Genomic DNA, 24809 nt, shown 5'->3' on the forward strand with positions numbered 1-24809 from the left:
ATTCGGTCAGAGATAATGTGACCTCCTCTCTGGCCTTCAGACCAAGGTTTTAATCTCGTCATCCGAGTCATGGACACGGAAATATCAGCTTCCAGGAAAGCTGTCTGGCAATGAGTCACTCAACAGAGTAAAACACTCTGCAAACAGAATGAAAGCAAAAGCACCAACTGTTGCTCCTCCTTGGTGACTTTGCTAAGGAGAAGATGCATCAGCAGCAGGCTGTTTCAAGTGCTGGGTTGGTCTTTTCTTTTTGAATAAATGCATGTGAGGAGGAGGAGAACAGTGGTGGGATTCAACTTTTTTACTATCGATTCTGTGAACGTGTCTTAGTGGGCATGGCAGGGGAAGGATACTGCAAAATCTCCATTCCCACCCCACTCCAGGGGAAAAGTTACTGCAAAATCCCCTATTCCCTCCCCACCCCACTAACCTGCTTTCCAGCTCCATTCTCCTGTGCAGGGCAACAAAAGAAGGCCCAGCCGATCAGCTGGGGCTCAGGAGGCAGAGAATAGATGGGGGTGAGGCCAGTCAGAGGTGGCATTTGCCGGTTCTCCAAACTACTCAAAATTTCCACCATCGGTTCTCCAGAACTGGTCAGAACCTGCTGAACACCACCTCTGAGGAGGGACACTCTGTGCACTGCATTAAACAAGCTTTCTTTGAGATTATTATTTTTTAAATAAACCTAAATCAAAAGGTGTAGCACCTTTTCCATCTAGCATTTTTTGTTATTTAAAAGCTTGAGAACAAAAAAATGTCATTACCAGGCAAAATTTGTCACGTTGCCTAAAAATACTTACTTATATAGCATGATTTTGTCAGCCCTATGAGGTAGACCAGATCAGGGACAATTCACAGAATGACAAGAACTAAACTTTATCGGGCTCGGGCTCAGGTAGCAGAATCTAGGAAGTCTCTGTGTTTTTTCTTCCCTCCCCAGGAAATGCTGTGTGTGTGTGTCAGTCTTGAGTAATACTTCCTGGATTTAACACATGCTTCTTCTTCTGTTCTTGTTTTTGTCCTAACGACTTCTAGACAGCTTCTTTCAGAGGTCATTTCCAAGGATCTCTTTGGATTTTCTGATCTTTTCCAAAAAGGATCCCAGGGCAGATGCCAAACATGATGGAGTGTAATTTAGGTCCAGCAAGATAGTTTGTATCTCCTGTATGTTGAATAATACCTCTAACATTAAGCAGATTTCCAAAATATGACCATTTTTAAAGACAAATCTCTCCCCCCACCCCCTATAAATAGGTATGGTGGGTGAATTGGGCTTTAGGTTACATCAAGAAAAATTACTTCCAGATGAGAATATAGATTAGGTAGATCAGCTCTCAATTATTTTAGAAATCACAGTTGATAATAAAATGGAGCTTTTTGATTACCAGAATGAAGGTCATTTCTCTTACAAGAGACAACCTCAGTGGCTACCAGTTTCTCATTCTTTATAATATTTAAATGACTGGTCTTATTGCCAGTTTCCCCTAGGAATGTCATCTTTCTATGAACCCTTTTTCTTCTAAATAAGTTTTCGAAGAACAAGAAGTTTTTGGGTTGTTCTACTGGAATTTTGGAATCCTTTGCAAAGTTCAGGTGGCTCCTGAGACAATTCCCCCCCCCCCCCCCAATTTTGCTTTTGAACAGTTCTTTGGTAAAATGACGGATTGAATTTATTCCCTTGGCACAAGGGTCTTCAAACATGGCAAGTTTAAGACTTATGGACTTCAGCTCCCGGAATTCCTGAACTAACACGACTGGAATAGGAATTCTGGGAGTTGAAGTCCACAAGTCTTAAAGCTGTCAAGTTTGAAGACCCCTGTCTTAGCAAATGAGGATGCTGACTTTTAATAAGCTTCAGTAGCTTTTCACTAAAAAGAATAACCATGTTTAATATTAGTTTACGTAGGGGGGAAATTCCTGTCTGTAACCCTGAATTCCAACAGCTTCTTTTAAGTTTGTTGGTTGACCCAGTTTGTTTTCCTAATTTTTACTCTGCACATGAGCAGGAGAATCAAGATCACACAGTCTACACAGCTGATCCAGTCATGAAGAGCCTGGAATGAACAGGGTGTTTATTCTTCCTATGATTGCTGAAGCTTTCGTTCTGTTGGACTATTTCCTTATTGAAAGTGGAGATTGTGATCATCTGACAGCTACTGTTTTATTGTAATGTAAATTTAACATTCATGTTGAAAACACACCCACTTTGAGTTCTATGGTTTTACGCTATCAGGACATAGTAAAAATCATTTGGTCCTTAGCAATTCTTAAAAGTGGGTAAATACAACCTCAGATGGACAACAACACATGGCATATTACACCATGCCATCATTTATTTTACAAAAAGGAAATCAAAATGGAGAAGCCATGTATGAAAAACTAAGCACACCTTGTGATTTAGTAGCTTGCAGAATTACTTTTAGAAGTAATAACTTGTAAGTAATTGTTTTCTGTATGACTCTTATCAGTCTCTCACATCGTTGTGGAGGAATTTTAGCTCATCCTTTACAACATTGCTTCAGTTCATTGAGAGATTTGTGGTTATTTCTTTATGCACAGCTCCCTTGAGGTCCCACCACAGCATTTTAATCAGGTTGAGGTCTGGGCTTTGACTGGACCATTGCAACACGTTGATTCTTTTCTTTTTCAGCCATTCTGTTGTAGATTTGCTGGTGTGCTTGGGATCATGGTTCTGTTGCATGACCCAATGTCGGCCACGCTCTAGCTCAAGGCTCTTCAAACTTGGCAAGTTTAAGACTTGTGGATTTCAAGTCCCAGAATTCCTGAGCTAACATAACTGGAGGAGGAATTCTGGGAGTTGAAGTCCACACGTCTTAAATCTGTCAAATTTGAAAACCCTTGCTCTAGCTGTCGGACAGACGGCCTCACATTTGACTCTAGAATACTTTAGCAGAGGAGTTTTTGGTTGACTCAATTGCTGCAAGGTGCTAACTCCTGTGGCTGCAAAACAAGCCCAAATCATCCTTCCCTCCATCACAGTGCTTGACAGTCAGTATGAGATGTTTTTGCTGATATGCCACGCTTGTGCATTACGGCCAAACATCTCCACTTTGGTCTTGTCTAAACCATATTATTCAATCTTTTGCTAATTGTACTGCCATGAATGTTAACCATTTAACATACTGAGTTCTGGAAAGTGTGAGATTTAACTTTGAAATTTTGGGATTTTTCTCAGCATTGGGGAAAATTTGCTGGGATGTTCACTCCTGGGAAGACTGGCAAATGTCTTGAATATTTGTAAACCATCTTCCTCAATGTAGAATGATGGACTTTAAGTCGTTTGGAAATGGCCTTATAACCCTTCCCAGATTGATGGGCAGCAATAGTTGCTTCTCCAAGATCACTGCTGATGTCTTTCTTCTTTGGCATTGTGTTAATACACACCTCAATGCTGGAGGACCAGCAAACTCCTAGAAGTTCAGACTTTATAGAAGTAGTCACACTTGCTGATGATCAGTTGATCAAGGACATTTTGATTAGCAGCACCTTAGCTTTCTTCATACCTATGGAAGCACTAAGGGTATACTTTGTCACATATGGTTTCTCTATTTTGGCTTTTGTTTTGTAAAATGATGACATGGAGCGGGGGTCTTCAAACTTGACAGCTTTAAGACTTGTGGACTTCAACTTTCAGAATTCCTCCTCCAGTCATGTTAGCTCAGGAATGCCAAATTTGAAGACCCTTGGAGTAATAAGTCACGTGTTGTAATCCAGGGGTCCTCAAACTTGGCAACTTTAAGACTTGTGGACTTTCACATACTTCTGTGAAAGGTGATTTTTACTATGCCCTGAAAACATGATAGTGTATTTATTCGTATGACTGTTAGTCCATGATAGCAAAAACAAAAAAATCTGATCATCTCTTTTCCAGCTAAAATGTTTTATGAAAAGACACACCTGATTTTACAGTAATGAAAATCAAATGCCTTATGAGGCCATCTTTTCTTGGCCTCAATGGTTTCCCATTGCTGCCTTCTTTGTCTTCCTAACTTAGCCTACAGCCCGGAGGTTGGGGGGGGGGAGTCCTTGGTGCTGAGCTTGCTTGTTTTCTTGCTGACCTTTCATTACCCAAACTGGGTAACATCATCAGTGTTAGGAGGGAATAGGATTTGCTCTCAATTTATATTCTAGGGGTTTGCCATGACAGGGTTGATGGGTGTGGTCTTGGTGGATCTTTGGCTGGACCAAGACCAATCCCACCAACACTGACCGGGCAAGCTACTAGAACAGGGGTGTCAAAATGGCAGTCCATGAGGCAGATGTGTCACATGCAGGCCACGCCCACCCCAGCTTCATGAAAAGAAAATACATTGCAATACGTCACGTGACAGCAACGCGAGTTTGACACCCGTGGACTAGAATATAAAAAAAAAAGCAAAGCCCATTCCTTACTAGCACGGATGATGTTACCTAGTCGGGTCATGAAACCTCTTGCAAGCAAAGCTCATAGGGCGGCAAGGACCGCCCCCCCCCCTCATTTCAACTCTTGAGCTACCAATATTCTCCTTTCTCGGAACAGGGAGATTTCCAAGTGGTCCCCCTGACCCGCATCAATCCCGGGCTTGGCTCAGCCAAGAGCCCCCCCCCCTTCCCCCCACCAGCAACTTCTTCTCCCTTCCCTTCCTCACCCCGCCCCCAATCCTGTTGCAACTCAGGAGTAGCTTCCCTCCAGCTTTGAGAGCTAGAAAGACGCCAAGAAGCCGGGAAACCTTTTGTCAAGCCTTCGGGGAGCCTGGCTGGGAGGGGAAGCGGCGGGGCGGGGCAGCCCCTCCTAAAAAAAAAAAAAAAAGAGGGACCCCTCCCCTCATCTAGCAGCTGCAGCCGCAAGAGCCGGACGCGGGCGGGGGCGGGCGTCTGTGCGCCACTGCCGGCGGGGTCTCGCCTCGCCTCTCAGTCCAGCCGCGCCCCCCCTCCCCACCTCTCCGAGCTCCTCCCGCGTCTCTCTCTACCCCCCTTCACCGCCCGCGGACTTCCTCGCCGTAGCAGGGCGCTGTGAAGGGAGCCGGACAGCGCGATCCTGAGGCGGCGGCTTTCCTGCGTTTAGCCTCGACGACGACGGCCAGGAAGGGGGGGGGGTCTCCACAACAAGCCCGGCGCGCCTTCCAAAAGACCCTCGCCCGGCGGTCCATGTAGCCCCGGACCGAGCACGCCCACCACCACCGCGATGTCCTCCCCGGTGCGCTCGCCCACCCTGCGGCCCCATCGGATGAGGAAGGACGAGTCTTTCCTGGGGAAACTCGGAGGGACGCTGGGCAGGAAGAAGAAAGCCAAGGAGGGTGAGTAGCCGGACCCGGGAGGGCAGGCAGCCGGGGGGGGGCGGGGGACGAGGACGGGACGGCCTTCTGGCTGCGTCCGGCCCCGCTCCCCCCCCGCGTGCTTCGAACGAGAACCGTCGCCCGGAGCTTGCGCGAAAGGCACAGAGCCGGGCAGGTTAGGAGCCCCTCCAGCCCGAGTGTCCCGGGTGGGTAGAAGCTCGGGAAGAGACCTGGTGGTGGAATTAATCCTTTTTCCGGATTTGGATAAATTTGGATAGATTTGGATAAAAGGCGCCACCCTGACCTGCAAATTGCTAAAAGGATGCAAATGACCAGCTGTCTGCAAGGAGTATAAATCCTTCCATTTCCCCACCATCCAGTCAGAGCTGAAGAAGCTTCTTGGATGAGAAGAGAAACGTCTTCAAAAGAAAAAACAAGAAAGTCCAGTTGCCTCTTGGAGGAAAAAAAAAGTACCTTTTGGGACCCCAATAGAATAGAATGGAATGGAATAGGAATAGAATAAGGAATGGAATAGAATAGAATAAGGAGTGGAATGGAATAGAATAAGGAATAGAATAGAATAGAATTAGAAATAGAAATAGAATAGAATTCTTTATTGGCCAAGTGTGATTGGACACACAGTGCACATAAAGAAAAAATAAAATATATTCGTCAAGAAGCATAACATACAACACAGGATACCAACAAGCAATCAAACCATACTAGGAAACAAATAAAAACAATATAAATTGTAAAGATACAAGCAAAATGGATATAGCCATCGGTGGGAAGAGAAAAGTACTAGGAAGGATGAGGAGAAGAATAGTAATACAGCCTTAGTAGTTAATTTGACAGTGTTGAGGGAATTATTTGTTTAGCTGAGTGATGGCATTTGAGAAAATCTGTCCTTATGTCTAGTTGTTCCGATGTGCAGTGCTCTATAGCATCGTTTTGAGGGAAGGAGTTGAAACAGTTTATGTCCAGGATGTGAGCTGCAAACACAGCTGCAACCCCTTGCCAGGTGTAACATCTCTCTCTCTCTGGATTGGGCATGTTGTGTGAAGGCAGCTGGAGCCTGTGTTGGGTAAGAGAGCCAGGAGTGCCTCTACAGGTAGTCCTCAACTTACAACAGTTCATTTAGTGACGGTTCGAAGTCATAACGGCACTGGAAAAAAAAGGGACTTCTGTTTTTCACAGTTATGACTTTGGCAGCATCCCCATATAGTCACGTGTTCAAAATTCCGTTCAGATGTTTGGCAACTGGTTCATACTTATGACCGTTGCTGTGTCCCAAGGTCACATGATCGTCTTTTCTGACCTGACAAGCAAAGGAGAAATGAGATTCACTTTAACAACCGGTTCCTAACTTATCAACTGCAGTGATTGACTTAACAACTGTGGCAAAAAAGGTTGTAAAGTGGGGCAAAACTCATTTAACATAAATTTTGGGCTCCGTTGTGGTCGTAAGTCAAGGACTACCTATGTTGAGAGCTATTGCTCTGAATTAGGTGTTATTTAAAAAAAAAACTTTCTGGCCATGGGTGGTGCAGTGATTAGAGTGCAGTACTGCAGGGACGCGGTGGCTCAATGGCTAAGAACGCTGAGCTTGTCGATCAGAAGGGTTGGCAGTTTGGTGGTTCGAATCCCTAGCACTGTGTAATGGAGTGAGCTCCCGTTACTTCTCCCAGCTTCTGCCAACCTAGCAGTTCGAAAGCATGTAAAAAATGCAAGTAGAAAAATAGGGACCACTTTGGTGGGAAGGTAACAGTGTTCCGTGCGCCTTCGGCATTTAGTCATGCCGGCCACATGATCCCGGAGACGTCTTCGGACAGTGCTGGCTTTTCGGTTTTGTAATGGAGATGAGCACCAGACCCTAGAGCCGGAAACGACTAGCACATATGTGCGAGGGGAACCTTTACCTTACTGCAGACTACTGCTGCCGGCTGCAAGCAGTTCTATTCTCACCAGGCTCAAGGTTGACTCAGCCTTCCATCCTTCCGAGGTCGGTAAAATGAGGACTCAGATTGTTGAGGGGCAATGTTGACTCTGTTAACCCCTTAAAGAGGGCTGTAAAGCACTGTGAAACGGTATATAAATCTAAATGCTATTGCTATTTTCTCGTGATTTTTCCATCCGAAGACTAAGCCTATCTCACCTTGTTTAGTTGCCAAGGTCGGCCGAGTGCTGCATCCATTTCTATTGCAGGAAACATTTCATCTCCTGGATTGTTTCATGGGGGGTGGAGATGACTATAGTGAACAGGGCCAGTCAAATCCTCTGCCTGTCCTTTGGCAAAGGATCTCTATCTTTTATAGCTGCAATGCAGGGAGAGCTTCTTGGGTGACCCTGTTGTGGTTCGCCAGACAGCAGGTGCAGACGGCTGAGGTTTCGGAGAGCGAGGGCTCAAATGAGGGGCCTGCGTGTGATGCGGGGATGGGGCCAGGACTATCAGGGAGTAGAGTGCTACCTTCGGAGATTGTGGAGGCTGGCAACAGTGATGAAGAGATTCCTGAGGAGCCTGTGCCCAGTGCACGTGTGTGCAGGGCTGCTCGAAGGAAAGAGCAGCTGCAGCAGCACGGGCGACTCGGGAGTAAGGCTGCAAAGTAACAGCCCCTCCCGGAGGAGATAAAAGCCAGCTGAGAAACCGGAGTTCTTTGCAGGAAGCAAAGGAATTTTTGTATTCAAGCCTTGTGGACATTCGGACAAACTTAGTTTGTGTTTGGAGACTCTTTGTGTTTGAAATATTTCTTAGTAACTTTATCTAGTGCTCTTGGCAGCCTTGCACCACCTTGGCAAGGCTCATTCTTATCAGAGATAATTAGTTTGAAACCGCCTTTTAACCGTGAAGGAATGGAATTCGTAAAGAATCATTAAAAGGATTTTCTGTTTGGTGTTTGTTTTCTTGGAACAAGGTTTGGGTCAGAACAGGTCCCTGTTCTGGTGCAGGGACTGAGAAATGGGGAAAATCCTCTATGCTGGTTTTCTCATAGCCATGCAGTTTTGGAGATATTTGATAGAGGAATCCTGGAGAGACCAGGGACAGACCTGCCTGAGGTACCAAGGAAGTTAACAGATAACAGATAATCAGAGTTGGAAGGGACCTTGTAGCCCAAGCAGGCGGCCCTACACCATTTCTGACAAATGGCAGTCCAATCTCTTCTTAAAAGTCTCAAGTGATGGCGCTCCCACAACTTCCGAGGGCAACTTCTGTTCCATGGGTTGATTGTTCTCACTGTCAGAAAGTTTCTCCTTATTTCCAGGTTAAATCTCTCCTTGTTCCGTTTCCATCCATTATTCCTTGTCTGGCCTACAGGCACTTTAGAAAATAGCTTGACCCCCTCCTCCTTGTGGCAGCCCCTCAAATATTGGAAGGCTTCTATCATGTCTCCCCTGGTCCTTCTCTTTACTAGACTAGCCAAGCCCAGTTCCTGCAACCGTTCATTGTATGTTTTAGCCTCCAGTCCCCTAAACATCCTGGTTGCTCTTCTCTGTACTTTTTCTAGAGTCTCAACATCTTTTTTATAATGTGGTGAACAAAATTGGATGCAGTACTCTAGGTGTGGTCTTACTAAGGCTTTATAGAGTGGTATTAGTACTTCCCTTGATCTTGATTGTATCCCTCTGTTAATACAATTTAGGATTGCATTAGCTTTTTTGACTGCTGCTATACACTGCTGGCTCACATTTAGCTGGTTGTCCACTAAGACTCACAGTCACTGCTATTGAACCTGGTTTCACCCAGTCTATATGTGTACTTTTGGTTTTTCTTGCCTAAGTGTAGGACTTTAGTTGAGGGAATTTGGAACTGTCGTCTTCCACCCCCCCATCTCAGCTCAAAAAGAAGAAGGTGGAGTCCAGGACAAATTGTTCTGAAAATATTACCAAGAAAATTGCAAAATATAGGTAGTCCTTGAGTTGCAACAGTTCGCTTAGTGACCATTCAAAGTTACAACGGCAAAAGGAGGAATCAGGCATGACTCCAGGACCATTGCAACTGTCATCAATGAGTCAGTTGCCAAGCGTCTGAATTTTGGTCCTATGACCATGGAGATGCTGCAATGGTCATAAGTGTGAAAAAACAGTCACAAGACATTTTTTTTCCGTTGTAACTTTGAACGGTCACTAAAGGACTGCCTGTACACCTTATAGAAATGTTGGGTTTGACCTGAAACCAGCTGAGCGTGTAATGGCATTGTCCATCTCTAGCTACGAAGTCCAGCTATGAAGCGATATGAAATGGTGTGAATTATGCCCTTAGTATGTCTGCATCTCTCCATGTGCCTGGGGATGCTCTCTTTATACCGGGCGGGGGAGGAAACTCGATTTCATTGAGGGCCGCCTCAGGGTAGTGTTTGACCTCGGGGCCGGGGTGGGTGTGGCCAGCTCAATGTCACTTATGTCAGGCAGGGGTGGGATTCAAAAATCCCCGCAACTGGTTCGTTGCCCCGTTGCTGGGTGGGCGTGGCCACGGTGGGCGTGGCCTACTGGAACTTCCAGGAGGGCCGTTTTTTCGCCTTCCCAAAAGGTCCAGAAGCTTCTTCACAGGCCCGTTTCCAGACTTCCGGGCCTTCCGGAAGGCCTGTTCTTCCCTCTCTCAGACCCTGCACTTCCCTGCATCGAAAATGGGCCACGTGGAGACTCCTGGGAGGGGAGGGGCAGGGTGGGTGGGGCCAGGCGGTCGGTTCAAATATTGGCTTGGTGAACCAGGTGCAAATTTAACATCCGGTTCTCTCGAACCGGTCCAAAACGGTAGAATCCCACCCCTGGTGTCAGGGGGCACCCTGTGCACCCCTCCCAGGGCACCTATGTGATGGCACCCCCTCCCAGACTCTGTTTTCAGCCGCGACGGCCTCCTGCAGCGCTCTGCCAGAGAAAACAGCCCTCCCAAGCTCTGTTTTCAGTGGCAGAGCGCTGCAGGAGGCCGTCGCAGCTGAAAACGGAGCTCGGGAGGTCCACACATGGCCCTCTCAAGCTCCATTTTCACTGGCAGAGGCACCCTGGATCAGTCCTTCACTGTTTCCAAGGCGATCCTGAGGGCCATATCTAAGCACCCCATGGGCCAGATGCAGGCCGCGGGCCTTGAGTTTGACACCCCTGCTTTATAGCACCACCTCAGTAGACTTTGCTCAGGCTAGTGAGGATCAACGCATTTTGAGGGGTCCAGGCTGATACAGAAGCCTCAAACATTTGCAAGGGTTGTGGCAGCCATGTTGCCTCTTCCTCCCCCTGATTTCAATATGATACATTTTAAAAGAAGGTAAGAAGTGTATGTAATAGAGGTTTCTTGGGGTTGCAGCCACTGCTCCTGGGGTGTCATTGTGCCACCACAGTGGTGCTGGCGTGTGGCATGTTGGACATCCTCAGAAGTTTGGCCAAGAGTGGTTGGTGCTGACAATGCTAAAAAATGTACAGTTCCAGAGCCAGACATAATTAGTCTAAAAGGTTAGATGTTGGCTATACGGTTAATAAAACAGAGCTGACTTCACTGAAGTGCACCATGAAGAGCAATAGGGATCCTGGCTACATTGCTTAAATGCTAATTGTCCAGAAAAAAACAGGGGGTAGAAGGATAGATGTAATTTTACAAAGTGGCTTTACTTCCTTGCATTTCTTTTTCTTTGGGATGGTTTTAGTTGCTACCTCTTGTACAATGTTGCGAACCTCCATCCATAGTTCTTCAGGCACTCTGTCTATCAGATCCAATTCCTTAAATCTATTTGTCACCTCTACTGTATATTCATCAGGGATATGATTTAGTTCCGTGATGGCGAACTTATGGCTTGCGTCCTGAAGTGGCACACAGAGCCACTTCTGTCGGCACCGGAGAGGTTGCCCAGAAGAGCCCCACTGCGCATGCATGCGCGCCCCCTGCCAGCCAGCTGATTGTCGGGTATCTGCCGCGCATGCTCAACCAGGAGATGTTCCCATACCATTTCAGACAAGTGACTGTCCGGTCTCCTCTTAAAAACCTCCAGTGATGAAGTACCTACAATGTCTAAAGGCAAGCTCTTCCTCTGGTTAATTGTCCTCACTGTTAGAAAATTTCTCCTCAATTCCAGGTTGCTTCTCTTCCATCCCTTGTTGCTTGTCTTGCCTTCTGGTGCTTTGGAAAATAAGTTGACCCCCTTCTCTTTATGGCAGCCTCTCTCAAATACTAGAATACTGCTATCATGTCCCCCCCAGTTCTTTTTTCTAGACTGGTGTTGTGGCCCGCCGGTGGCTGATGAAGCTGGCAGCAGAGTCGGACAGCGAGGAGGTTGGGGAGGAACCTGGGCCACTCGTGGAGGCTGAGGAAGACTTGGATGAGGGCTCTGCATCAGAGGCAGAGATGGGACCAGGGCAGGCTGGCAGCCATCAGCTGTCTTCGGGCTCAGACAGCAGTAAGGCAGGGGAGCTTCTGGAACCGGTTCCCAGCCTGTGCATGCCCAGAGCTGCCAAAAGGAAGGCACAATTTAGAACTCAGGGTCGACGTGGGAGTAAGGCCACAGGTTGACGATGAATGGCCCCTCCCGTAAGGATTAAAAGAGAAGCAAAAGGGGAGAGGGCTTTTGCAGGAAACAAATTCGTTCGTTCGTTCTAGCCTCGTGAAGATCTGCCTGTGTAACCTAGAGACTCTGTGCGCAGCCCTTCCCTGTCAACACCATGTGTGGAAATATTTACCCGACAGCTTTCCAAGATAGATAAGGCCTGAGCTCCTAATTATACCTTTTCAAGACTGTTTGCCAGGCCGTTGGCTGAATGCGAATGCAATAAATTCACATTCCTTTAATAAAAGAGGTTTTGCTGGGAGACAGAGTTGCTTAGTGCTTTGGGGGAAAGCTTAGGAGAGAATAACTAGCCATACCCTAATCCTGCAACTATTCTTCATATGCTTTAGTCTCCAGGCCTTTTATCAGTTAAAGGCTGATTTTTTTTAAAAAAATTAACTGGTCAAGAATATCCCAGGATTGCCTAAGTTGATTACAGCCTATGTTTAGTGGCTCTGGAAAGGTTCTGGCTACTTCTATATTGGATATAGACTTTGTTGCTGTGTAGATTTCTGAAGAATGCCCCAGAAATCGTTGCAAAGCGCTTCAGGAAATACGACGGGAATTTTTATCTCCTTGCCTTTAACTTCTAAATGAGTATAACTGGAGGCTAGTGTTTCTTGTGTATCTGTCAGAAAATCCAGCAGTCACTTCCTTTAGCTGATGCTGTTTTGATGGTTTTGATGATCAGAACGTTCCTGGCTTTTAGGTCATTGCATGAACCGGGAAAGGAAACAGAGCAGCTTTCTTGTGTAGGTTGGTGAAATCCACTCGTTCAAACTTCATTTCAGAGATTGCAGGTTCAAATGCCGTCTAAGTTTAATGGTGAGTAAAAAAAAAAAAAAGACACACCAGAAACTAGTCATAGGTCCTGCAACATCCTTGGTTTAAAGAGGGAAAAAGTCACCTAGAGTTGCATGGATGTGTGTGTGTGCGCGCGCATGCACAATGCTTATGTGTATGTAGGATCAGTTACACATTCACAGGATTGCTCTGCTATTCTCATTTTAAAAGGGCCAAGTGAAAAATGCTTCGTTCCAGACAGACTTATCCAGAAGGAAGTCCCATTCAGTATTTTCCGATACACTGGATGATTTAGCTCTTAACTCGATGGAAAAAAAACACCAGAAATTAATCATATAGGTCCTTCAATGTCCTGGATTCAAAGAAGGAAAAAGTCACCTGAAGTTGCGTGTGTGTGTGTGTGTGTGTGTGTGTGTGTGTGTAGGATCAGTTTCACATCCGTATCCACAGAGGAAACTTAACTTTCCCCAGGATTGTTCTACTACTCTCATTTTAAAAGGGCCATGTGAAAAATGTTTAGTTCCAGACAGGCTTATCCAGGAGGAAGTCCCACTCGGTAGTCCCAATACTCAGGATGGTTTAGCTCTTAATTCGACGGACATCAGGAAAAGTATTTGCAGCCTCTTTGCCTGCAATGCTTCGCTTCATCTTCCCCTCTCCAAATAGCAAGAAGTGTGATCTGTTATCTTTTTTCCAGTTGTGAAATAACTGTACACGAAGATATACTTTAATCTGAAATGCTTCTTCCAAATGCAGATAAGGCTCTTGTTGGCCAATCCAGCTGTAAAAAGGATATCTGATGTGCCTTCCCTCCCTGATGGATGGTGCCATGTGCTTTCCTACCCATGGTAGCATCAGGGGGTGATGGTGTTGCAAGAAATATCCATCTGGTTCCGTTCCAAGCCAGGAGAAAGACACTGGAAACATGGAGGCTGATTGGAAAGAAGGTTTAATGATGAACAGAACCACATGTGGCTCTGGCAGCTGACCCCATGGGCTTTGCAGTTGAGCTTCCTGTTTCTGTGCAAGAACATGTATTCTAGTGGCTGTTATACGGGTTATGTAGGGGTCATAGCTGGCTCTATAGGTTGTCTGAGCTCCCAGGTTTGGTTGAAGTTTGCTGGGGGTGGTGCAAACTGAGATGATGCAATGAAGGGGCTTGTGTTCTGAAAGGATGTTGGGCAATTCCTATTATGGCTTAATGGTTTTGTCCTGGTTTGGATCTTGAGTGAGCGCTAATCCTACCATCCTGCCTTCGTTTTAAAATATCCTGTCTCGAATGGATTTCTGCCTGCAGTATTTGCTTTGCCTATGAATAGGGCTACCTAGATATTTGGCTTCTTTCAATAAGCTCTTTATCTCTTTAAGTGCTGACAACTGCTGGGGGCTATTAAGAAAGGTGGAGGCTGCTTTCTGTCTCCAAGAGCATGTTCCTCCATTTCTCCTTAAGGCAGGGGCCTTCAAACTTAGCAAGTTGAAGACTTGTGGACTTCAACTCCCAGAATTCCTGAGCTAACATGACTGGAGGAGGAATTCTGGGAGTTGAAGTCCACAAGTTTTAAAGCTGTCAAGTTTGAAGACCCCTGCCTTAAGGGAATATAATATTCTGCGTTTTTAATATTTCCTAAAATATTTCATTCTTCTAGGAGAGGGGTAGGTATTAACTTTCTACAATGGCAAGAGATGGGGAAAGGCTTTACAAATAATGATAGAGGAGACACACTTTTTCCATTTGCATTAAACACCCAGGATGTAGGTTGTTCAGATGTCCCTTTCATGCTGCTTTTTGGGTGCGGAGACACGAGTATCATAATCCCCTTCTGGTGGGTTTCTCTCCTCTTCTTTACCCAGACTGCCAGGAGCCGATGGCTGCTTTGCTGGTAATCCAGTTGATCCTGTGGAGAAGGACACCAGATTAGAATATTCCATCTGGGAAGGCGGCAACCCACAAACCAATCCAGATGGTGTGGTCAACTTTGTCTCAGAATTTGAGCCAAGGAGTGGGGCTTTTAAGGGTGAAGAGCCTCTGGGGGGCCTTTGAAAAGTTGGGAGGTGTTTATGGAAGCCATTTGTGGATTTTCTACGTGTTAAATACAGCTGACAGATGGTTAACCGACTTCATATATATGTGAAAAGACGTTGGGTCAATTGGATTATTAGATAAATAGATTTCTACATCAGAGATATTCGTTTATATAATGTAGTATTTTTGTTCAATATAGATGGGAAAGTTTATCACTGTTTGTAGACCTGTTAGCTAGGGCGAGGAAAATGTATTAGATTTTTTATGTATCTTTCAGCATTCAGCTGGGGGGGTATACTTGCAAAATTCCCCTTCAGTAGAAAGGTCTGTTCAGGATTGTTTGGCCTGTTCCAGATAGAGTGTTTATCAATCACATTATTTGCAGAGTGAGCATCATTTCCAGATAGGAAACTTCATTTTCGCTCTTTTATCCTTTCCTTTTCCTGAAAGGGAGATAAGAAAAATTCCTGTTGAATTTGCAGACAATAGACCTGTGTCACCTTTGGCTCAGGGGGCCTCTCAAAAGCACCAGTTGCTTTTTTTTTTTTTTTTCAATGAAAAAAGAATTAGAAAAGATTATGAACTAAGCAAGATCAAAGATGTGTAACATAAATAAATGGCTAACATACAAATGGTAAAATTCAAGGAAGCAAACACGGAGTCTGAAATATCAGAAAATGTAGTTTTTTCGCTTATTATTAAGTTACTTATTTATGTTTCTCATCAGTTCTTTTAAATGAAAATTAAACATCACCATTTCACTTAAAAATACTTGATTTACACACTATAAACCACTAACCAGTTTGGTTTTGCACCAGGCTAGAACCCAGGAGATGGTGAATTTTGTCCCACTTAGGCATGAAAGCTGGTTGGATGACTTTGGACCAATCGCCAGGAAAGAATGAGTTCTAGTCCCGCCTTAGGCATGAAAGCTGGCTGGATGACTTTGGACCAATCGCCAGGAAAGAATGAGTTCTAGTCCCGCCTTAGGCATGAAAGCTGGCTGGATGACTTTGGACCAATCACCAGGAAAGAATGAGTTCTAGTCCCGCCTTAGGCATGAAAGCTGGCTGGATGACTTTGGACCAATCACCAGGAAAGAATGAGTTCTAGTCCCGCCTTAGGCATGAAAGCTGGCTGGATGACTTTGGACCAATCACCAGGAAAGAATGAGTTCTAATCCCACTTTAGGCATGAAAGATGGCTGGGTGATTTGGGGCCAATCATCCAGAAAGAATGAGTTCTAGTCCTACCTTAGGCATGAAAGCGAGCTGGGTGACTTTGGGCTAGTCACGCTCTCTGCCCAGTCCACCTCCCAGGGTTGTTGTTATGGGAAAAACAGGAGGAATAAGATTGGATATATTCACTGCCCTGTATTATTTATAAAATAAATAACTAGAGATATAGCCTATAATAAATTAAAAATCAAATGCTTTAAGAGTATTCATATCATTTCATCTGCGCACAGCCATGACTGCAGAGTGTGGGTCAAGAAAGTCAAGATAGTGGCCACATTGGGATCAAAGCTGTACCTGTATTTTTATGTGTGATGGCACAGAGCTTTGATTCCGCTGTGGTGGTCACCATCTTGACTTTTTCTGAATTTATCTTACAGACATGCCTTACACACTTACAACAAAATGCCAAAGTAGGAAATAACTTGGCACTATCATTTTCTTTTTTTCTTCTTTACTTCTTATCTCAAATGATGTTTGTTGTTTTTATGGCAATATAGCGCAGGAAGCAGCAACCTGTCCGAAATGAAACATTAAGCAGGTATGGATATGGTTGGAGCAGGAGTTAGCAACCTGCAGCTCTGGAGCCGCATGTGGCTCTTTCATCCCTCTGCTGCGGCTCCCTGTCACTCAAAATATGCGTCACAACTGCCAATGTGTGTGACACCCACCAGCACATGATTTATTGAGCTTTTCGACTCCCAGTAGGCCAGCCATGGGTAAATCCAAGAAAAGAAAAGTTTCAGAGGAAAACAGAATGTATAATTCAACTATATAGGCTAGTTTTGTGGCCACTCAGGAAATAGTCTGGCACGGGAAGGGTTTTGTGGCTCCCGGTGTTTTCTTTTCTGTGGGAAACCGGTTCCAATGGCTCCTTGAGTGTTTAAGGTTGCCAACCCCTGGCTTAGAGCTTGGGCAGAATCTCACTGGGAAATTTTAGGGTAGGAGACGAAAAGAAAAAAAATAATCTCAGCTGAAAACCCATCTTAGAAGAAAGTAGCTCAAATCACTTCTGTAGTATTGTCCCAAAAGTTCTGTGAGGGAGAACTTCATGAACTCCAGAGAGTTGAGTTTAGATTAAACAAGCTTTACATTAAAAAAAACACCTCTATTTAAATCAATATAGATGTTTTTTCTTCAGCATTCCTCAAGCGATTAGCACCAGGAGTTGGCATAATTCTATCTGACATTGTGAATTCCTTCTTTCCGACACATCAGGGATTTTAAACTAATATTTTGTCTACAGGTGAAAACCTTGAATAATAATAACAATCTGGTCAGTCTGCAGCAGGCTTGGGCCTCAGGAAGGGATACCAAAGAACAATAAGCGGAAGTGTTTGGATCCAGTGGAATGTTTCAAAGATAGAGCGAAAATATGGGGAACATTTTTGAATTTTTTATTGATTGAGATATGGTTGAGACTTTGGAAAAAGCACAGAGAAGATGATTAAAGGCCTGGAGACTAAAACATGAAGAATGGTTGCAAAATTTGTTTGGGTAGTCTAGAGAAAAGAAGGACTAGGGGAGACATAATAGTTTTCCAGTATTTGAGGGGCTGCCAAAAAGAAGAGAGGGTCAACTTATTTTCCAAAGCACTAGAGGGCAGGACAAGAAACAATGGGTGGAACCTTATCAAGGAGAGAAGCAATCTGGAATTAAGGAGAACTTCCTAACAGTGAGGACCAGTGGAACAGCTTGCCTTCAGAAGTTATGGATGCTTCAACACTGGAGGTTTATAAGAAGAGACTGGACAGCCACTTGTCTGGAATAGTACAGGGCTGTGATGGCGAACCATTTCCAGGTTGCGTGCCAAAAGTGTGCGTGCGCTCACGTGCCTGCACCCATGATGCAATGCGCGCATGACTCCCTCCGCCCCTGTGCATGTGCGCATGAGCCCCTGTGCATGCATCATGCACCTCTGTGCGTGCATGTGACTCCCCTGCACTGGATTCCTCTGCACATGCGCATGGAACCCCCTGCACACCGCAAGCCTCTGTGCATGTATGCACATCTCCCACGCTCGTGTCTGCCCCTGCGCATGTGCAGCAGATACTTGACAGTCGGCTGGCGGGGAAGCGCGTGCATGCGCAGTGGGGCTCTTCCGGGCGACCTCTCGCGTGCTGATAGAAGTAGCTCTGCGTGTCACTTCCGGCACACGTGTCATAGGTTCGCCATCACGAGTATAGAGTCTCCTGCGTCTAAGGTCTAAGCTTCCAGCTCTATTCTATTCAAATTTAAAAGTAACTGAATAGATTTTTCAAGGCTTTGCATGATTTTCTTATTTTCAGTCATTCTTTAGCTTTTTCCTCCAAAGTGTTATGTTAGTGGGACCTTGTTAGGAATCTGTCCACCGATTAGTTGGGTTGGCAATATATAAACCAACAATGTACGTTTGTAGCTTTAAGACAAAATCACTGTATTGATTTATACTATATTCCGATTGGTTGATTATATTGCAAATTACCATAAGAGGGAGCTAGAGATCATAGCTTGCTCTTCTGACATTCTGTCTCTCTGACAATCTTTTGCTATCTAAGGTTCTCGGTTGTATTTATGCTGTGCTTATACTTTGATATCTTTGTTTACTGTAAATGACAAAGGCAACCTCTAAGAAGACTTTGTAATTGGATATTCTTTGGACTGTTATACATATATGACCTGGACCGTTTATTGGACTATGCTATTTCTTAAAGTAAACTTTAACTCAATTTAGTGTATCTGTGTGTGGCTGAATAATTATTCATAACTACTCTCATGAACGTTTCCATGTGCATATCCTTGTTACTCAAGGGTTGTTCTGTGCATATCATAACAGACTTCATAGAAGATTACATTTAAAATGCTTCTTTTCAATGAAGGTCTCACTTTAGGACCATTGATAATATGAACATTTGGACACGTCTACCTTGGTATTTGCAAATACAATTCAGCATTATTTTTACCCTTGATTCTTTAAAAAAAATTATTGGATTTTCTTTTTTACATATCTTAATCACATACTAAACAATACTATGATGTTTTTTATACACTTACATGTCCTGTCCAATACAATCTATACATTTTTTAAAAAATATTTATTTATTCAACATTTCAACATTTTTTAAAAAAAATTCCACTTTTTACAATGATTCTGTAACTCTGTTCATACTAATTAACAAAGTCTATAACTATACCAATTACTTCTCGATTCTATTCACTTATACTCTTACTACCCTTGATTCTTTTTATTTTTATTTTTTTTAATTAAATAATTGATATTTATTATTATTGTGTAATTGTAATCAATAATACAATTGATTAAATAATACTTGAGACTTAACAGTATACAGAACAATCAAACAATAAGCAATTATAAGGAATTCATCCCCTCCCTCCAAATATCTGAGGCGTGTAGCATATAAGCCAATCAAATCAGCAAGTTAATAGTCAATGGAGAATAGAATAAGAGAAATAGAACAGAACAGAACAGAACAGAACAGAACAGAACAGAATAGAATAGAATAGAATAGAATAGAACAGAACAGAACAGAACAGAACAGAACAGAACAGAACAGGAATAGAATAGAATAGAATAGAATAGAATAGAATTTTTATTGGCCAAGTGTGATTGGACCCTTGATTCTTTTTAATCATCTCAGTAAATACTTTATTTGCACAAAATTGTTGTGCGTGCATTTTAAAAGAAAACAAAAATCTAAATGAACTGAATGCAATTTTCTTCCTTATGCTTCCCTTATCTCGATTTTTTTTTGTGCATTTTCATACGTTCACATTCCCTTCAGACATGTGTTGTTTGGATTCATATTTCTTAAAAACTAATGCAATTGTACTTTTAAAATTTGTGTTGACATGTAAGTAAGTTGGTTTGCAATGAGTGAAGAGGTTCATCACACAACTGTAGGTTTTGCATGGCTGCTCATGTTGATAATAAGGGCATGGTCAATTGTGTTGACTTGTTCATCCTTGTAAGAAAAGATTGCAGAATTGTGCAAGGATAGGAATATTTATTCTGACTTCCTTAATTATGACTTGCATTTTGCTTCCTCTGTAATGGTTCAATGTTCGATGGTGCCAAAAAAATTACCCTAAGATGTCTTCTTTTAACAGTTTTTGTGAGGCTGTGGCATACTTGCAACAATCCAGGTCCAGCTATTTTCTTTGGTAAGTGGAGCCTGCGAACATCACCACATGGGTAAAGGGGCTTGATTTACTATCATTACCATTATTCATTTTCGGGCAAAAATAAAGGTGTAGAAGATGCTGTGGTGACTTCTTCCAGTTCAAGCAGGGATGCTCACAAACTTTGGTCAAAACAGCCAGTTGACAGGCTCTGATGTGCATAAAAACACCCACAACTTCAATTGTTATGTCCGCCATCTTGGTTGTTTTTTTTTTTTTTTTTACCACAGCACCTACAGATACCCCTCAAAATGCAGTGGGGTGGGAATGGGAAAATGCAATTTCTGTCCAAGAAAAAGGTGCACAGGATTCTGTTTGGAGACAGAATACGAGATGGTTTGTTAAATTGTTCCTCCTTTTAGCAGGAATGATGTATTCTTTTTGAAATAAATAGTTTTATTAATTTATAATATGATATACAAAGAGAATACAAAAGCGAACACTAAGAAAATTAGGAGAGGAAAAAGGGAAGTGGATAGTGGGGGAAAGCAAGGGAAAAAGAAAAAAAAAGGCATTGATTTCCGACCACAGTGCAGTAGAATAAGGCATTAAGATTTACCCTCAACTTTTTACTTTTCATAATAAAAGAAACTAGCCATTTTTTATAACAACAAATCTGTCTAATTGGAAAAACCCAAAAACAAAGTTTCATTTTTCCCCCACCTCAAGCATAAAGTCCAGAAGTGGTTTCCAAGTAGAAATGAAGGTATTTGTATTTTTTCCCCTTTAATCAAAGCAATGAATTTAAGGAGGAAATTATTAAGAAAATATTGGAATGTGCTGAAATGAGTAGATTGACATTTGAAATTAGAGAACAAGAAGATAAACAATTTTATAAAATTTGGGACCTTTTCTATCAATGGTTAGATAATAAAATATAATAATAGAATACTTAGAATTTTAGAAAATAATGAATATATAAAGATGTATTTCTTCTTTTGTTATTATATCTATAAAATGTTTCTAGGATAGATTTGGGGATGATTATATGAATTGTTATAAAATAAACTAAGTAAATTATAGTTATCTCGCAAAGTATCAATGAACAAAATTATAGTCAAATGACTGATTAATAGTGATACTAGGGTATTCAATTTCTGATTGATAATATGAGTTATTATGCAATGTAACTGCAATTGAGACTATGAAATCGATGCACAAAAATTTTGTAAACCAACCGACACACTGTTTGTACATTTATGAAAGAAAGTTGGATGTTTTTATGTTTTGTTTGTTTTTGTTTGTCTTTAAAAACCAATAAAAACTTGTTTTTAAATAAAAGCAATGAATTTAGCCATCTCTGCTAACTCCATCAGTTTTTTTAGCCATTTTGTAGCCAGTTTTTCTCTGATAATCTTTGAAGAGTGAAGAATTAAACCAGTAAAATGTAAACCAGAAAGCTTTGCTTAGCAGCAATGAAATATTATTTTGTAAGATTTTAGAAAGTTTGAATCAAAGAATTAGAGATGGAGTCCCCTGTACTTAATAATCCCTCCAAATCAGAGGTAGTATTCAGCCGGTTCTGACCAGTTCTGGAGAACCGGTAGCGGAAATTTTGAGTAGTTCGGAGAACTTGCAAATACCACCTCTAACTCGCCCTGTCCCCATCTATTCTCTGCCTCCCACTGAGTCCCAGCTGATCGGCTGGGTCTTCTTTTGTTGCCCTGCACAGGGGAACTGAGCTGGAAAGCAGGTTAGTAGGGTGGAGAGGGAATGGCATTTTGCAATAACCTTCCACCAGGAGTGGGGAGGGAATGGGGATTTTGCAGTATCCTTCTCCTGCCACGCCCACCAAGCCACGCCCACCAAGCCATGCCATGTCCACAGAACCCGTAGTAAAGATTTTTGAACCCCACCACTGTCCAAAAGGACTGGACCAAAGGTATTCCAGTTTTTCTTACTCAGAAACCGGATTAGAATGGAGCTGCACAGCTTACTGGCTGGCCACAATTAACCAGTTGGTTGTCTAACTAACAGTTTTCCGGCAGTGGTTGTACAAATAAGGCATGTGAGGAAGAAAAGGGTTGAAGTGGCTATGTGGTTTGTTTCTGTTTTATCGCCTTCTGACTGATCTTCCTGCAGAGTCATTTGTGCAAGTGGGAGGGTTTTGTTCTTAGATTTCCAAATAATTGTTCTCTATAATTGCAAGCAATAGTGGGTCTTTTGGAAATTCAGAACAGAAGCTGTTCTTGCACATATCTCTCTGTCTTGGAGGGACCACCAGTTCTACAGTGAGTTATTTGCTCTTCCTCTTCTGTTCCTTTTGCTTCAGAAGTCACTTAAACTCTTAATTTACCTAAGACTTATATTATAGAGAGGATGCCAGAGTTGGTTAACTGATTATTTAACATTCCTCTGTTGGCCTGTGCTCAGTCTGTAAGTTTATATAAAATGTTAGAGGCTTGACAGAAGAGCAATTCGTCCCAATCTGATCCTAGTGCTATCCTGCTGAGAACAAACAGCTGAGATAATTTTAACAATGAAGATAGAGTTGGAATAGTCCTTGCCAAATGTGGAAGCAGTTTGTCATTTCCATTTTTTAAAATTCCCTGTCTAGATTTGTGAGTAGCCTTCCGTCCAAATGGTCTAACTGCTTCACTTTTTAAGATCAGCAAAGGTTGGCTGGGTGTTACTTAGGACATGGCTTCCTCTGGTGCTTTTTTTTGCTTCACAAGAACCCACCATAAAGATGGAATTGTATTTTAATCTTAGCCATGCACGGGCAGTTTCTAAGAATCCAACATGATTGGAAGAAAAGAAAAAAATCTAAGCATTTGGCAGTTTAAAAATAAAATGTTAAAATTTCAATTCCCAGAATTTCTCAACCAATGTGTGTTTTTAAGTCCAGCCATCATTCTTCCATAAATAGAGCTTGAGTTTCTTTTCTTACAAAGAGAAAGAGGGCCAAATTGATTTGAAAGTTTTGTTTCTGAAATTTGATTCTATGATAGTTCATTGACAGAGGGAAGTCAAAACTCATCAAGCTATTCTGAACCCTCTTGTTACAAGTCTCTTTCGTGGATGCTTTTTATCAAGTGGTATCCATTCTATGTTGCTTTGGTCTATCTGATCATGTTTATTTACACAAATGTTAATGTTAATAACCCTGAAAGAGAGATGGAAACATTTCTGACAAAGCCAATTGTTTGGTTTTATTTCTTGCTTGTAAGTACAGTAGCCTTGCCGCTTGTGATGAGTTGAAATTTCTAAATAGCTGATTCTTGCTTGTTCCGGGGAAATTGCTTGAAATGGAGAATACATCAGAAAAATGACAGTGAAAAGAATGATGCTTGTTCCTGTTTGCAGAGCTGTCACTGATAAAATAGCAAAGTTCAATGCTTTGATTCTCCATAAATCAAATACTTTGTTTGCATCATGTATTTTTTTAAAAACCCCAGGTTGTTTATTTATAGCATTCTAATTGATAGTAAAACTGAGATCTTTTTGAGTTGGTAAAGTTCTCCATCCCAGCTTGATTTACTCAGAGAGCACTTGCGTCCCATAATTAGCTGCTCTATTCAGTGGCTTCACAGCAGCTGCTGTTTTTCAATACTAGAAATAACCGGAAATAACTGCAGCTAAAATTAAATAGTACTTATCATCCAGCTTCTTTTGAATATCCAGATTATCCATTCGTAGAAACTCATTTGTAGAGACAATGTAGAAAAGAGCTGCATTTAATTTTTCAGGGGCTTTTGACTTTTAACTGCTAGGTTTTTAGATTGCTTTTGCAAAGGAACTTGTCCCTGTTGGCATAAGATAATGTTGTATTGTATGACTTTTTGGAGAAGAGGAGAAGACAGATTTCAGAGTTGAATAGTTAACGTTGTGTTCTGTGTTTCTGTCTGTGTTTCCTGAACAATGTTATCTTCAGTATAATGTGCTGTAAAGCACTATGGAGCTGTATATAAGTTTAAATGCTATTGGTGTAGTGGTGATGTTGATGCATGGAGAGAATACAGAATAACACGAGTTGGAAGGGACCTTGAAGCTCTTCTAGTCCAGCCCCCTGCCATTTCAGACAAATGGTTATCCAACATCTTCTTAAAAACTTCCAGTGTTGGAGAATTCTGGAGGCAAGTTGTTCCATTGATTAATTATTCTAATTGTCAGGAAATTTCTCCTTAGTTCTCGATTGCTTCTCTCCTTGATTGCTTTCCATCCATTGCTTCCTGTCCTTCCCTCAGATGCTTTGGAGAATAGCTTGACTCCCTCTTCTTTGTGGCAGCCCCTGAGATATTGGAATAGTGCTATTATAGCACCCTAATCCTTCTTTTCATCAGACTAGACATGCCCAATTCCAGCAACCGTTCTTTATACATTTTAGCCTCCAGACCCCTAATCATCTTTGTTGCTCTTCTCTGCACTCTTTCTAGAGTCTCAACATCTTTTTTACATCGCGATGACCAAAACTGGATGCAGTATTCCAGGTGTGGCCTTACCAGGGCATTATAAAATGGTATCAGCACTTCATGTGATGAAGAGAAATAGCTTTTATTTCTCCGCTAGGTATCCTGCTCTTCTTAAGAGTTCCAGGATTTTTGACATGGTTAAAAGGACCAAAACCTACCAGTAGGAGACCTGAGATGATGCTATCCTCACCACGAGTTGTCACTGGAACCTCACTGGCTCTGCGTGCCCTTCCACCAATTCCTGAAGATACCAGCAGGATTTTTTTTTTTTCATATGGGCCATGCTCTGACAGTCTTGTAACCCTCTTGTGATCTTAGGCTTAGCTTGTGATCCTGAGAAACGCCAGTTATTT

The 24809-nt window shown here is 42.7% G+C and overlaps 1 protein-coding gene across 3 annotated transcripts in view; it reads left to right on the plus strand.

Moving 5' to 3' along the window:
• Positions 1 to 4758: 4758 nt before the first annotated feature.
• PARVB (parvin beta) overlaps positions 4759 to 24809 on the plus strand; it is a 53182-nt gene continuing 33131 nt past the window's right edge. The window contains exon 1 of one of the 3 annotated variants that reach the window (XM_026677617.2): positions 4759 to 5297. In XM_026677617.2, the coding sequence (XP_026533402.1) occupies positions 5186 to 5297 (112 nt within the window). In that variant the 5' untranslated portion in view covers positions 4759 to 5185. Of the gene's footprint in view, positions 5298 to 19977; positions 20027 to 22142; positions 22276 to 24809 lie in introns of those variants that run through there. The other 2 variants (XM_087969478.1, XM_026677616.2) reach the window with 2 other exon arrangements.

This window comes from Notechis scutatus, chromosome 6 (genome assembly GCF_049901735.1).
Source record: "Notechis scutatus isolate UNSWTSFEM ecotype Mainland chromosome 6, rNotScu1.2, whole genome shotgun sequence".
Classification (NCBI taxonomy): Eukaryota; Metazoa; Chordata; class Lepidosauria; order Squamata; family Elapidae; genus Notechis; species Notechis scutatus.